General features: G+C 44.6%; 1 protein-coding gene across 1 annotated transcript; it reads left to right on the top strand.

The window, feature by feature from the left end:
- The first annotated feature begins 4,235 nt into the window (after window positions 1-4,235).
- Window positions 4,236-6,191, top strand: LOC100277653 (uncharacterized). The gene is made up of 3 exons (NM_001151162.2): window positions 4,236-5,177; window positions 5,275-5,555; window positions 5,655-6,191. Exons 1-3 carry the CDS (start codon window positions 4,436-4,438, stop codon window positions 5,889-5,891), a joined length of 1,260 nt encoding a protein of 419 aa, NP_001144634.2. The 5' UTR covers window positions 4,236-4,435; the 3' UTR covers window positions 5,892-6,191.
- Window positions 6,192-14,966: the final 8,775 nt, after the last annotated feature.

Here is a 14,966-nt window from a genome sequence, read left to right as displayed (position 1 = left end):
AACTTCAGACTGATGGTTCCCAAGGGCTATTTGGCAGCTTTCATCTTCTGCGTTCTTTTGTGCCCTTAAAGCCTTACTTAGGATTAAGCCCTACAAAAAATGAAGGATCAACACACAATAATAAGAAAAGATACAAAAAATAATCTGTTTATAAGCTAAAACATTCTCACCTTCAGACTGTTATAGGCAAGGCTGATGGCAAGTTGATCCTTCGACATTACAGACAGGCCGAGCTCAAGCTTCGGATATCCTATACTATCTGCCATCTCCCGGCAGACAGATATCTCCTTATTGTCTGGAAGGCAATATAAAAAGTCGTCTTCATCAGTGTCGTTGTATACCAAGGATCTCTCTGGGTACTTTAGATCCTTGGCGTATTGTTTAGCTTCAGCAATCTGCTCTTTCGACAGCTGCTTCCCCGAAGCATGTCGCACGATAAATTCCAGCTCTTCAGCAGGCACTTCGAGAGCAGGAGACTTAACTTTCTTGGGCGCACTTTCTTTTTCCAAGGTCAGAGGAATAGCTCGTAAAGAATATGCCTCAATAAGAGATGATGGACCAGCTTCGGCAGTATCTAGTGTTATGCCAGCTTCCCCAGATTTCTTTGGGATTTCACCCTTTCTATCAGGCACTGAAGCAGGAGTTTGTACTTTGAAGATTCCATAACAGCGTCCAGTACGTTGACCATTCTCCTCCTTTTTGGCGTTATTGCAGGAATTTTTGACACCTTTGGCAGCTCCAACTCTTGCGGCGAGCTTAGAGTTTTTGGTCGCTCTGCCGATTTCCCTAATTTTGGTTCTTCGGCCGTTTTCCCTAGCTTCGGCAGGACGCTTCGGCACCTCGGCCGTCTCAATTTTCTGCTGCTTCGTTGTTACCTTCGGTTTCGACACTTTGGCCGACTCTCCCTTGGCTTCAGCAAGAGCAGGGCAGTCTGACCCAGAAGCAGAAGAGGACCCTTCAGAAAGCTTCGGCATTATGGCCGTTTCAATGTGTCTAGGCCGTTGTGTCAAAACTTTAACCTTTTTCACCTTCGGCGTGGTAGAGATGGCCGAAGCAGCAACCTTTCTTTTCTTTCCCTGCTTTCACGAGGTATAACAATAGTATGGATACACAAAACCAATGACATCAAAAACCCTGTTTAATCTCTTTTTGCCTCGCCCTCCGAAGGCCACTGTCATGGCATCATCCTCGGCCCTCGTGTAGGCACCAAGCAACTCGTCACTAGTTGCCTCAGTGCAATCTAGCCAGTCATCGTTTGGCTCATCGAATTGATTTCTGTACCTAAAGGTGTACTTCAGGTAAACTAAACCATCCTGGCTGGACCCAGAAGCAGCTTCATTCGGCATCTCCCAGCCGCTTGCAAGAGGCCACACTCTATAAGCAATGTGCTCCTAGACTAAGTCCCTGGTGCCAATGTGAGTGCAAAATGTGTTATAAGCAGCTTGGCACGCTTGTACGTCATTCCCAAGGGCAAGAGACGGCCTCCTGATGCTGAAGCGAGACCATATAGGGCATTGAATGATACCCTTAATATCTTCTCTTTCGACCAAATTGTTTTTCACATAAAACTACTCTTGCATCCAGGCCCCTGGCCACCTCTTTCGAAATGTTGGAACTGGATAGCTCACATCAGAGCGAGACACGAAGCTGTAGCAACCAAAATTATTGTGATATTGTTCTTTGCCAGTGGCCTTCGTCTCGTATGACAGTTTGTGAATATTGCAAAACATCTTGCATTTGGTTCTAACCCCTAGCTCGTCATGGCCCAAATAAAAATCTCCATTCTGACAATAGCCTCGGGTGAGTTGATGAAGGAATATTTCAAAAGTCTTCAAAACTTCAACTAACAATTTATCTAAAGGGAACCGAAGTCCCGCTTTCATGAAGCTTCTGTAAATGACTACTTCGTCAGCTTCGGGCAAAGGGGCATTGCTATCTCCCTAGCCCTCACAATAGAAATATCACGGAAGTACCTTCCCTTCATTGCATCAATTTGACTTTGTTTGATGGTTGATCTCCCGAAGATAGTATGACTCGGTCGCCAGGGTCGATCTTCGGCACCTTCATTCCCACTCTCTATGTCAAAATCTTCATTGTCACTGAAACTTTCAGATATTCCAGCAAGTGTCTCACGAGCAATCTTTTCTGCGTTGGTCTCTTCCATAGCTTTGTAAAACTCGAAAAGAGCTGGGTCGTCAGTCTTCTTCTCGTCAGCCATCAAGTCTTGTTGACATGCCGAAGCTTAAAATTCAATCAAAACCCGGAAGAGCAAGAAAATTTAGAATGACGAACACAGTGTAAGCAGCTAAAATGGCGCAGTAAATGCTCTCAATGCGAGTCCCTATTTATATGCGTAGCGCCTCACGATTTGGTGGGTCCTATATGTCAGTGTCTTTCGCTATTCTAGCGAAGGGAAGGTGTTTTTCGGACCTTCGGCTAAAGGCCTTCATTCACATCGAAGTCTAAATTTGTTACACAGAAACAAATTAATACTGCGAGGGGTCACTGTTGGGGGCCTTCCCCTTCCGAAGGTCCTAAAAACGTGACTAACCATATGTGTTCAGTATGACATACACTGTTACAGGAGGCTTCAACTTTGGGATGAAGTTTTTCTCATGGTAAAGGCGTGTGCGATATGAAGATACAACCCGAAGGTGACATGGATGGACGCGAAACTATGGCTAAAGGAGCTTCGTCTTGTTATGTTAGCAAAGATGAAGGACGAAATTGACCTAAGGGGGAAAAGACTACTTAGTCCTTGATAACTTGCATTATGATTAAGAGTAGATGTCAGGGGCATGAATGTAATCTTGTCCGGGTTGCGTCCCGTGCTTATAAATAAATGAACAGTAACACCGTACTGTTCACGCTGGGTTGTAATCTCTCTCACGTCATTCTCGCACCCTCACCTTTTGGCAAACCGAAGGTACCAATGTAATGTGAATATTATTGATGTTCGTTCGTATTTATAGAATACAAAAATAAATAGATTATTGATACATAATCATGATTATCTTTATTCCTTTGTGTTCCTTTATTTTCTCATTTACGTTTACATTTATATGCTGAAATGAGGAAGGTATGTCCTCCACGACCTTCGTCTGAAGTTTATTATATCCGAAAGGAAATAATGCTTTGAAGGACGAAGGTCTTTAACTATTAATAATTGTGTTGCCTTGTTCTTGATTTATACCATTTGAGAACAAGTCTACAATACCTGCGTCTAGTCGCGCTCGACTGATAGCTTGTGAAGCCCAGTCGTTCAGCCCACGAATCATAGTGGGTCGTGGCCACACAGCGATACCCATCCTCCACAACCCTCAACAAGGAATTCCCAGTCGGGGAATAGCTCCCATCCCCATCCTCCAACGATTCTTTTTTTCATGCGGAGATCCTCACGAACGCTTGCGGATGACATTTCTTCCCCATCCCGTTCCCCGTGGGAAAAAATCTCCGACGAGATCCCCGCCCCGCTTAAATTATAATTAGAACGTACTTTGTTATCAATGTAAAACATTGTCACTTATACACATTGTTATATGTAAAAAAAATATTATGTATACATCAAAATTAACACATTTGTACAACAAATAATCTTTTGATAATATAATTATTTATTTTTCCTCATTAAGAGCTAGTTTGGGAACCATTTTCTAAGGGATTTTTATTTTTTCGAGGAAAAGTAATTTATTTTACCTTAAAAAATTGGACTTCTCAAACTAGCCCTGACTATTAACAAAAATATCTAGACATATAAGTTTAACGGGTCCTGACAGAGAACATGAGAAAAATCCCTGTTTACTATCAGAGAAGATTTTTTTCCAATTATATCTCCATGAGACATAAACTTCCTTATTTTCATCCCAAAATAGAAGAATTTCTCGCTAGGAATCGAACATTTAGGGCCTGTTTGGATCACCACCGCCGATCCCACACCGCGCCACACTTGGCGTGCCGCAGCTGTGGCGGCCGAATCGACCGCCGCAGCTTAGGTGAGGTGTGGCGCCAGAGGTTAGGGTCCAAACAGGCCTTTGGACCCATTGCCGTCTCAACGCCACCCTGCCCGCGGGGCGGTGTAAAACAATGCGCACGCGCCCCGCGCCGCCAAGCGGCACGCGCCAACTCGAAAAGGGAAGGACGAAACCTCCCCACCATTCCAATGTTTCGAAATTCGAATTTCACATGCCCAGAGAAATCCCCCGGAATCCCTTCGGCAGTGGTCGCCATAATTTGGAAATCCAAAACCACCCACGCCGCGCGGCCAGGGCTCCTCCCCTCGCTCCTTTTAAATTTTGAACCCCATCTCCGTTCGAGCATCAAACGAATCGCGCACGCTTCCCTGACTCATCCAATCCACGCACACCAACCCCCATTCTCGGCCGCCACTCGCCGCTCCGGCAAGTCTCCAGAGATACGCGTGCGGTGCGACGGCGGTATGGACGCACTCCCGGATGGCGTCGTGCAGCACATACTCTCGCAGCTCAGCAACGCCCGTGACGTGGCCGCCTGCGCCGCCGTCGCCCGCTGCTGGCGCGACTGCATGCCCTTCCTTCCGTCGCTCTATTTCCCGCGTGGCGCCTTTGAGTCCGTCGGCGTCGGACCGGCGTCAGCCGTGGCCGCGGCCGACGATGTCATCGGTCGGATGGTCGATGCCGCCGCGCGCCTCGAGGAGCTCGTAGTGTACTGCCCCTTCTCCGCGTCCCTGCTCCCGCACTGGCTCGCGGCGCGGGCCGCCACGCTGCGCGTGCTCGAGCTGCGCGTGGAATCCGCCGCCGACGACAAGTCGGGCCACCTGGACTCCATCGGGGTGGCCACGAGCCTCGAGGAGCTCAGGCTGTGGGCGCTCAGGATGACGCGCGCGCCCGCGTGGGGCCAGATGGAGCGGCTCCGCGTGCTGGAGGTCGTCGGCGCCGTGCTGGAAGACGCCGCGGTCAACGGCGCCGTCGCCGCCTGTCCCAATCTCACCGATCTCGCGCTGCTCGGGTGCGAGTGCGCCGGAGAGGCAGTCATCTCGCTCGCCCATCTCGAGCGGTGCCGGCTCGATTTCGTCGGCTCCGGCAACACTTCTCTCAGGTTTGCCGCGCCGCGCGTCTCGTCCCTTGAGGTCCAGGGCTTCTCATTGATCTATCTGCAAGGTGGCAACCGTCTCAAACATCTCACAATCTCCAAGAACACTGGTACGGTCCGCAGGTCTCTTTGCGTCCCCCCGCAGAAACAGATTTTGGTCCGTATCACATTGCCTGATAGTTACTATTCAAAAATTGGATATTTTAGGTAGTGTGTATCATGTGGAGATGGGGAAGCTCCCGGAGTTGGACCATCTCTCGCTGCGCGGCGTCCAGTGGAGCTGGGGCGCCATCAGCTCGGTGCTGCAGTGCGCTGGCGAGGTGAAGCACCTGGTGATGAAGGTTGAGTTCTGTGGTGATTATGACACGCTGCAGCCATTCCCGGAGCTCGACCTCGTGGAATTCTTCAACAGCCACCCGAAGCTTCACAAGTTCGAGATCCACGGCGCCATGTTCGCGGCGCTGTGTCAGAAGAACAGCCTGAAGAAGGTAAGCCATGCCATACCATACCACATCTATGTTAGCAATATTTATCTTTTGAACTTGTAGCTGGTGTATGGCCTAGCTAACTTCGTTTCGTCAATGCAGTTGGATTCAAGGTTCGTGATTCCTTTCTTGGAGCACGTGCTGGTCACCGTGCGGTCACCCCTGAATGCTGAGCAGAAGCTGGACACCCTCGAGTCCCTTGTCAGGTACAGCGTGAGGCTAAGAAGGATGGTCATTAGGATCTCGCAGATGAAGAATTGCCACGGTGCCGCTGATGATTTTTTTGCGGAGATTTGCAAGTTCGCTTACATGAACAGTGGGAGAGTGTGCATAGAGTAGAGGTGTTGCTGCATTTGCCATTCTTGAATGAGTTAGCACTAAATCAAGGCAGTTTTTTTTACCCAATGCCGTTTACTTGTGGCAGTTTATTGGATAATTTATAGTTTGTTTTGTTGTTCACCCAGCTTGAATGCATCTGCACTTGAGGCCAGAAATCATTTGGTTAAATTTGTTACTAGTCTAAGTATTGCGCCTGTTTAACTGTACCGTTCATTGGTTCCTGAAATGTAATAATCAACCTTGGTTTGTTACTGTTCTTTAATCTAAACATCTATATATATATATATATATATATATATATATATATATATATATATATATATATATATATATATATATATATACGAACTAATGGAAGCCCAAGGCTTCCATTAGGACCGGGAAGCCCCAGCCAATTAGACGGACCCGGGTAGCGCGTAGGTTTGCTCGTCGGTTTCCTGGTCTGGTCGAACCACAGCGTAAATCATAAGCCAACAAAACGTAAACGCGTTTGTATTTTAGCGTAAAAGGTATACGCGATAAAATCACGAACCATAACTGAAGGTTCCCGAAAATATTGCATGCATGCACGTAAGCAGAAACGCGAGACATAAATATGTATATAAAACAGCGTAATTGAGTACAAACTTTAGCGTAAATCGTAGATCTGTTTCATAACGGCGAATGAGGCTCGAAAATTACGGCGTGAAAATCGCGAGCGTACGATCGTGCGCGGGTTCTAGCTCAGGCAGATTTTGGCGTAAAACATGAACCGAAACAGCGTAAATGAGTATGAATTTTAGCGTAAATCGTAGATCTGTTTCCTAACGGCGAATGGGGCCCGAAAATTATGGCGTGAAAGTCGCGAGCGTACGATCGTGCACGGGTTCTGGCTCAAGCAAATTTTGGTGTAAAACATGAACCGAAATAGCGTAAATGAGTATGAATTTTAGCGTAAATCGTCGATCTATTTCGTAATGGCAAATGAGGCCTAAATTATGGCGTGAAAATCGGGAGCGTCCGTTCGCGCGCGCATTTTGTACATCGCGCAGATTTCGACGTAAACCGTGAACTAAAACTATGTAAATGAGTAAAAACTTTAGCGTAAATCGTCAATCTGTTTCGTAACGACGAATGAGGGTCGAATTACGACGTGAAAATCACTGGTCGAGCATGCACAGGTTCTGTCTCGAACGGATTTCAACATAAAATATGAACTAATACAGCGTAAATGGGTACAAGTTTTAGATTAAATCATCGATGTCCATTTTGACTTTCATAAAAGCTCTACATTCTTGTCCTTGATTTTCTATGCATTAACAAAATAAGTATTTCTAAGCTTTACAGTAAAAACATAATACTCGTTAAACTATATAAGGATCGTTAAATTATAGAAGGATCATGATAGATACGTCTAATTGTTGCATGTTGTGTCCTAAGATTGGATAGTCGTCACCAGAATTGTTAGTTGCATGAAATGACCTCAGTCACAGGCCTTCACAGCTGCAATAAAGAACGGAAAAAATCATGAATCAGAAACAAAAACGAGTAGTTTTGATCACAACCAAGCATTGTTCAATGAATCACCAATTCTGTTAGCTCACATGTAATATAGTAGCTTCAATAGAAATAATTTTACCTACAAAAACGAGTAGTTTCGGCTACTAATGAAATAATTTTACCTACTAATGAATTGTTATATATGCATGTTTTTCATAAGTGATTTAATAAACTGATGGAACTTTATTGACATAAAATCATTTAGCACTTGACAGACATCACTGTCTACTATCCAATTATAGTGTTAAAATGAATCCCTTAGCAGTTATAAGTAATGCCGAGGAACTTACCTAAAGGTTCTGCCTATATCTGTTCCATTCCAGTGTGCCGACCAACAGCAACACATACCCTCCATGAAGGGGAATTAGGCTGGTATCCCAAAATCACAGGAAAACAGACTGGCACCAAATCTGGATTCCATCGGATAGAGGGGAAATCCAGATTCCATCATGGTTTCTTCTTGTCTCAATGAACCTGCCTCGCCTGCAACATGAACAACAACCACCAATATGATGAGAAACCATCTCTAAACGCACGGCAAGAGACAAGGGTGCATAGGCAACACCATATCGACGTCGTAGTAATTAACCTGTCTCCTTACCATCGAGGCACTCTACTCATCGCATCCATGTGCTCACTGAAGTAGAGTTTGGTGAATTTTTGAACAATAGCAACACAAACTTATCATCATCCAGCAACTCTACTCCATCTCCAACATGTTCCTATTCATATATGCGACCAAAATTTATGCACAACTTTCAACTTCATGCTAAGAAGTACAACCAAAAGACCAAGCGCCATAACATGATTACTAGCTGAATGCTTAGATTTTCAATCATAAAGTTTAGTTTGGAGAACAGTTGTTGTAATTTTTATTATGGGCTGGCAAAGAAGAAAACATGGGAAATCAAACATTGAACTACGCCACTGACTGTATCTGAACCGAGCAAAATACCATTTGGATATGTGTTTATGCAATATGACATTGCTATGTTGGTATTTTTTATTTATATACAGTGCATCTTTTTTATGCATTGATCTTGGATTCATAGTGCAACAGAGCCTTTTCGTGTAATACTACTATAACGTAGCCTGGATTTACTAAAAATTAAGGCATTAAAAATCCAATGTCGGGCAAATAGAAACCATGTGATTGGCCTGTCTCCTAAGAAATAGCTAATGGGTGGAACAGAACATGAAACCAAATCCCTCTCTAGTGAGTAGTGAAATGACACATGTTCTAATTTATAAAGTTGGGTCGAATGTTCCCACTAAATCCTTGACACTCGTCAATTGCCAAGAACCAGCCGAGAGTTTTATGGAATTCAGGGACACAAGACATGTCAAGTTCCACCAAAAGGGGCGATAATCATATCAAATTGTTAATCGACAGACATCGTACCTCTAAATTAAGGCCCCAACACACAAGCATCCAAAAGGCAAAAAAGGCTTAGAGTTGATGATCTTACCATCCAGATAGCATTGCGTTGCGATGGGCATTTGTCGATCAGTTTTTGCCCTTCTCCTTCATGTCCATGTGCTGGAAACCACTCCACAGCTGGAACACGACGAATCAACATGAACACTCACTGATGCACAACATTCTAAATTAGGTCTGCTGGGGGTGGGCGGTTGCAAGCAACGCGGATCCAGGCGCCACCGGTGGTGCGGCCCTGTGCTTGCCAGATCCAGCTACCGCTGCCCGGTGTCCTTCTCCTTTCCTTCCACTGTAGCCGCTGGAGAAGTGGGCAGTGGAGGCCTGGCGGGGAGGCGGGGCAGCGCGCGGCAGCTGAAGACGGCGGGGAAAGGGCGGTCGGCTGCTCGGGCAGCGCTCGCCCGTGGCAGCCATAGGGGCAGTGGAGGATGGGCGGGGTGGCAGAGCAGCACGAGGTGGCTGGGAGGCGCGGCCGGCAGTGGGGGCCGAGTGGTGCACGGAGACGACGACGAGAGGTGGGGGCGATGGCGACTGTGGATCTGGATGGACCAGAGCGGTTTAGGTTTTTGCGTTGTTGATGGGGATGGGGTGGTGGTGGATGGTGGATTCGTGGGCCGTGCGGTGGTTCAGTTGTATAGAATTGGTGTGGCTGGACCAGAGGTTGACCACGTGGAAAGTGGGCCTAAGCCGTTTTTTCTGGAACGATGGCTCGCGGCTGTTACTCTGTTTACGCTAAAGTAGGTTTCCGTTTACGCTAAATCAGTTCGCTTGCATAAAAAGTGATCGGACGTGGGCTTAAATGGATTTGCAGATTTGATGATTGGGCTCTCCACAGTTATATAGAGCCCAGGGCTCTTAATAGATAAACTATATATATATATATATATATATATATATATATATATATATATATATATATATATATATATATATATATATATATATATATATATATATATATTCCAATTGGTTCCTGAAATGTAATAATCTGATCGTCGCCCTTCAGTTGCACACTGTTAAGTGGCTGATTGGCTTTATCGACCGAACTGAAGTTTAATGACATTGTCACCAATCCATTTTTTTATAACATCCAACAGAAACTGCATGATGATTATATGGTTGATCATGTTTCCAATATATGGAACCCAGAATCCCAGATCATAAGTAATTGACACGCCAAAGGGAACGCGGTACTACTTATCAAAGGAGAAGGGCTACGCACAAACAATTTGATGAATGAACATGTAACTCATTACCTGCTTCTACTAAAATCCGCATGCAATAGCTAAAGCGTCAGGCCAAAAATGTTATCAAATCGAATCCAATAACTTGCTTCGGACACTCACAAGAATCCCAGACGATCTCAATCCTGTACGCGTAACTTGTTTCCTCAGACTATACACTCGAAGTGTTGTCTAGATGAGTTTCTTCTTTCGGAAGAACTGCTTGAGATGCCACAACTGCAAAACTGAGACTGATGCAGACAGCGAGGGATACAAGGCTCAGCCATGCGATCTTCACTTGCGCCCACTCACTCAGGTCTCGCAAGTCTGCTTCTCTGCATCCGTAACCGTGACCACGTCATTTAAACGGTCATCGGTGTTACATAAAAGCATCAAATTTTACTTACTTCATTATAAGGTAGAGCAAGTTTTCATGGATGGCTCTTGCAGCTACTTCTAATTTGACAAGCTCTAGTGCCACTCCCTGTTAACACTTAACAAGCTCTAGTGCCACTCGCTTGCCATAACTTTTTGAGATCATCAATCAAGGGTTGCAGCATCACATTGAGCCCTTTCCTAGAATGGTCCGGATTAGGAATAATTAGACAAAGAAACATGTAATCATATTTCATGCAAAGGTGAGGTTGAAGGTTCTATGGAATTGCAAACACAGGCCAACAAGAATATGATGTCGCGTTCGTATTGAAAGGTGGGAAACCATATGTCGCTAACCTAATTCGAATATTCCTCGCTTCACTAGCAAATTCTGGATCAAAGTCATCTAGAGCCTTCCACGCATCATTGTTAGACGGGTGTGTCATCACATGAGTGTCCTCTAGTTCATTTGTGCCATCTCATGTGCTTAGTCCTGTTCCTCGAAAGAAAGAAACGTTGCACACAAGGCGCAAGAGGCATGTAACGAAGTTGCTTTTGGGCTATCTTTGATGTGACCTTTCCACCATCATCGTTTTTAACCTCTACATATCTAGACTTGCCACACTTTAGACACTTACTATCATTCTCATGATCCTTCCAGAAAAGAATAGAATTATCTGGACAGACATCGATTCTCTGATAGTCCATACCTAGACCATAGACAAGTTTCCTGCACTGATATGCGTCTTTTGGCATCTTGTGATTTGGTGGAAACACTTCACTGATTAAATTCAAGAGCTCATTGTAACAATTGTTCGAGAACGTGAATTTGAACTTAATAGCCATAAGTTGTCATGAAAGCAAGGATGAAAACTGTTGTGTGTTCATGCAACGTCTCTTCTGCAACCTTAAGGAGGTCGAAGAACTTTGTAACCTCTGGAGGAGGCGGCTCCTCATGATTTGGTGGAAACAACAAATCAGGATCCTCCCTTAAATCTTCAAGCATCTCGTCCATTCTATCGTATTCCATGTCGTCAACACGGTATCTAGCAAATTTTCATGGGGAAACTCCTCGCCATGACACACCCATACTTCATAGTCAGGCATGTAGCCATATTTGCAAAGGTGTCCCAATAGAGTTCTCTTGTCTTGACATCTACAAACCCGCCACATACTACATGGACACCGCACATCCATGCCGGTTCTTGACATAGCAAAAGCACGATCAATAACATCCTATGTCTCTCTTATCCACTCTGCCGAGGGATCATTCATACGCCAACCTTCATACATTCATCGACAGTCCTCACCCACCATTTTCTATGCTAAAACAATAGAACACATGATTCATTTTTTTCTAGTATTAAAGCCATATCGATCGTGTCACTACATCTATAGGAAAAGATAGGTCCTAAACCCACCCATTAGTGACTGATAGAGCAAGGATTTAAGACGAACAACGAGTCCGAACAAAATTTTGGCAGCATAACCCTTCTGTTCTCATTCACACGCCCATAAATGGTGCAATAGCGAACAACAAGGTTATGCCACTGAAATCTTGTTCAGACCTGTCATTGTCATAAATCTATAGATCTATCCATGTGGCTCGTGCCGATACAGAACGGGTAACACATAGGTTTCACAACACTACGACAATTTTACAAAAATATTACTAATTAACATGATAATGCTAATTCAAGTCAATATTCAGCTTCAATCTAACTACATTAATCTAAGTTACACTTATTATTAGCACGTAACAAACAAAAGACATACATAATTAAATATATGCAATATTTAGCTGATTAAGTTGATTAACATGATTACCATAACTTCCTATGGTTTAAAATCAATTAACTCTTAGAAGTTAGTATTTTTAACAAAAAAGGACAATACGAACACTCGGAAGTTACTTGAAAAGACAAAACGGTGGCACGACAATGTTGGGGCAATGGTTCGGTGCGGGGAGGTGTCACGGCAAGCTGAGGGAGGCGGGGGACGACGACGTTGATTTTGAAACTTAATGGTCGAGGGTGACAAGAAGCGGGAGGCGGCGCTTGGGATAGACAACTCGGGCTCAAGACGGCGTTGAGAGGAGGCCCCGGGGCATGGAGGAGTTGGGGCTGTTGCTAGTGAGGGGAGTTGGGGCTTGTGGGGACCTTGTGCTAGCGGTGGTGAGCGGTGGTGGTGGGTGGTGTTGCTGCTGCGGTGGGTGGTGGTAGGCTGGTGGTGGGCGGAGGTGGGGCTGGCAGCAAGAATGGCACGGGTGTAGGAAATAGGAGAGGTGCAGGCATATCAGACAGAGGAGACGCTCGTGAGAGAGGATATGGGCGCGACGTTAGGCTAATTCTATAACTTCTGAGAGCCGGTGTACGAGGATGTCGGAAGTTATAACTTCCGAGAGGCTATGTGCGGAGCCATCTGTTATGGAACCTCCCATGATATTATGCCCACCTACAGATGTCCATGTCCCAAGGACCTTATACAGTCATACAGGTGCACCCAATAGCTTGACAGAACCAGATTCTCGTATCTCCTTCACATCTCCCAGGAGCGTTCATCCCACATCACATACATTACATACCATTGGAGTAAAAGTGGAAAGAGTTACAATAACTTAATTTACATTCGCATGTACAATATAGAAAGAGTCATTATTATTACAATATACGTGTTCAAGTGCTTCTACTTATTACATCACCGGAAGGTAGGCACCTTCCATAAGTTTTATTTAATTTTCATCCTCCTGCTTGAGGACAATCTTTGAACAGAAACATCAAAACTTTGCAGTGTCATCAACTACAACAACATGGGTTCGAAAACCCTGAGTACGGAGTGTACTTTCGCAAGTCTTACCTAACTAAAAGGAAAGACTCTCAAGGATATGCTGGCCTTTAGGAGTCAAGGTAAGGTTTAGCAAGAACCAATGACTCTGTTTGCTCAAAGCTTACTAAAGTTGATCCTTATGAATTCGTTTTACTTGTCAAATTAAGTAATCTCCTGAATCTAGATTTGTTCCCTAAAATAGATCAAACACTTGGCCTACACTAGCCATCTTTTACGACACCCTGAGTTTACTTGTCACTATGGTGTAGGTCAGTGATCAAGTCTTCATGTCTGAGAAGTAACGGTGATCCGAATCAATTAATACCCAGCTAGGGATCTCCAACCACATGACATATGTAGCACTTAACCCTTACATATGTCAACTCGCACCCGAGTTTCTCAAGACCAGAATGGGTCCCCGCTACCCGAGAGCACAGTTACTCCACCGTTCGGCCTCTTGCTACAGAGGGTACACGCTACTCTCACCATCTCCCACGCCTAGTGCGGGCGAGCTATACTGGTATTGGTCCGTCCGAGGGAAAGCTTACCCATGATGAGGCATGTGGCTAGTTAAAAGGTCCTCGATCATCAAGCCTACATCCACTCAGTCCTTAAATGACTAGATGGAGACACTACACCGAGACCTCCTCGTGCAAGTCACCCGCCCGGTCTCATCTTTATCGTTTATAACCCAAAGTTTGGTACCTGATAAAGGTACTCTTTTCAAATGTTAAATCCATCAAGGTCGTGATGGATTCACCATCATAAGGCTTTCCTTTGTAAAAAAATTCCCATCCCATTGTGAAGCATCACCTTTTTTAAACAAAACATTTTGTTTTCTATAGCAAGGCTAAGCATCATTAAACTTGTTTGAATAAATTAGGTAATAAGGAATGGTATTTGTAACACCCCAGGTGTTACTATACGCGTAACAACGAGTATGGACTTAAGCAAGAAATGCTATTGTGAATAATGATTTCGATATTAGCCCCATCTCCGATTACCAAGATTATTCGAAGGGTTTCATCAAGCTTGGAATTCAACCAGCTCACAAAAACTCAAGTTCGGTGTCGTATTCATCTCCATAATTTAAACAATTAAAAATGTTTCATAAACTTTGGGGTTTCCTTTGTTTGCTGGCGAATTTTGAACTATTCGGATCACGCGCGTAAGTGAATATGAAAATCAGAAAACTTCCGATTTTATGTAAAATTTGGAGCCCCCGCGCTGTCCAAGAAAAGCAATGCGCCAGCTCATTAATTGAATTGTTCCTCTCGTCATGTTATCCTTGGCGTCAGATCAAATGATCGATATCGGGTAAAATTCAACTGAACCCAATTGGAATCACCCGTAGTCCTTTTACATCTTGCTCAGAATAGTCACGAAAGTTATCCAACAAAATTTAGCCAGAACCGTATGAACCATTATTCCGCTGATTTTCCGTTTCACGATTCGGAGAATGAAATGTGTAGCCCGTACAGTCGACCCATTATACATCGCTAAAATCCTAATTCGAAATATCTGCAATTTTATTTATAAAAAATGGGAAAGTGGAAAATCTGGAAAAAAATCCGTCCTCAGCCCTATCCTGCCACCGCCCTCTATCTAATCTTTTCCCTGGATTTTTCTACGCAGCCTATGGATCTCATCTCCCTGGGATTTTTCCTGAAGCCGCTG

Source organism: Zea mays, chromosome 4 (assembly GCF_902167145.1).
Source record: "Zea mays cultivar B73 chromosome 4, Zm-B73-REFERENCE-NAM-5.0, whole genome shotgun sequence".
NCBI classification, from domain to species: Eukaryota; Viridiplantae; Streptophyta; class Magnoliopsida; order Poales; family Poaceae; genus Zea; species Zea mays.
This window is presented reverse-complemented; position numbering and strand designations above follow the sequence as displayed.

Coding starts and splice junctions, on each gene's coding strand:
- LOC100277653 (NM_001151162.2), top strand. CDS start 4,436: ATGGACGCACTCCCGGATGGCGTCGTGCAGCACATACTCTCGCAGCTC. Junction 5,178..5,274: donor CACAATCTCCAAGAACACTG/GTACGGTCCGCA, acceptor TGGATATTTTAG/GTAGTGTGTATCATGTGGAG. Junction 5,556..5,654: donor AGAAGAACAGCCTGAAGAAG/GTAAGCCATGCC, acceptor TCGTCAATGCAG/TTGGATTCAAGGTTCGTGAT.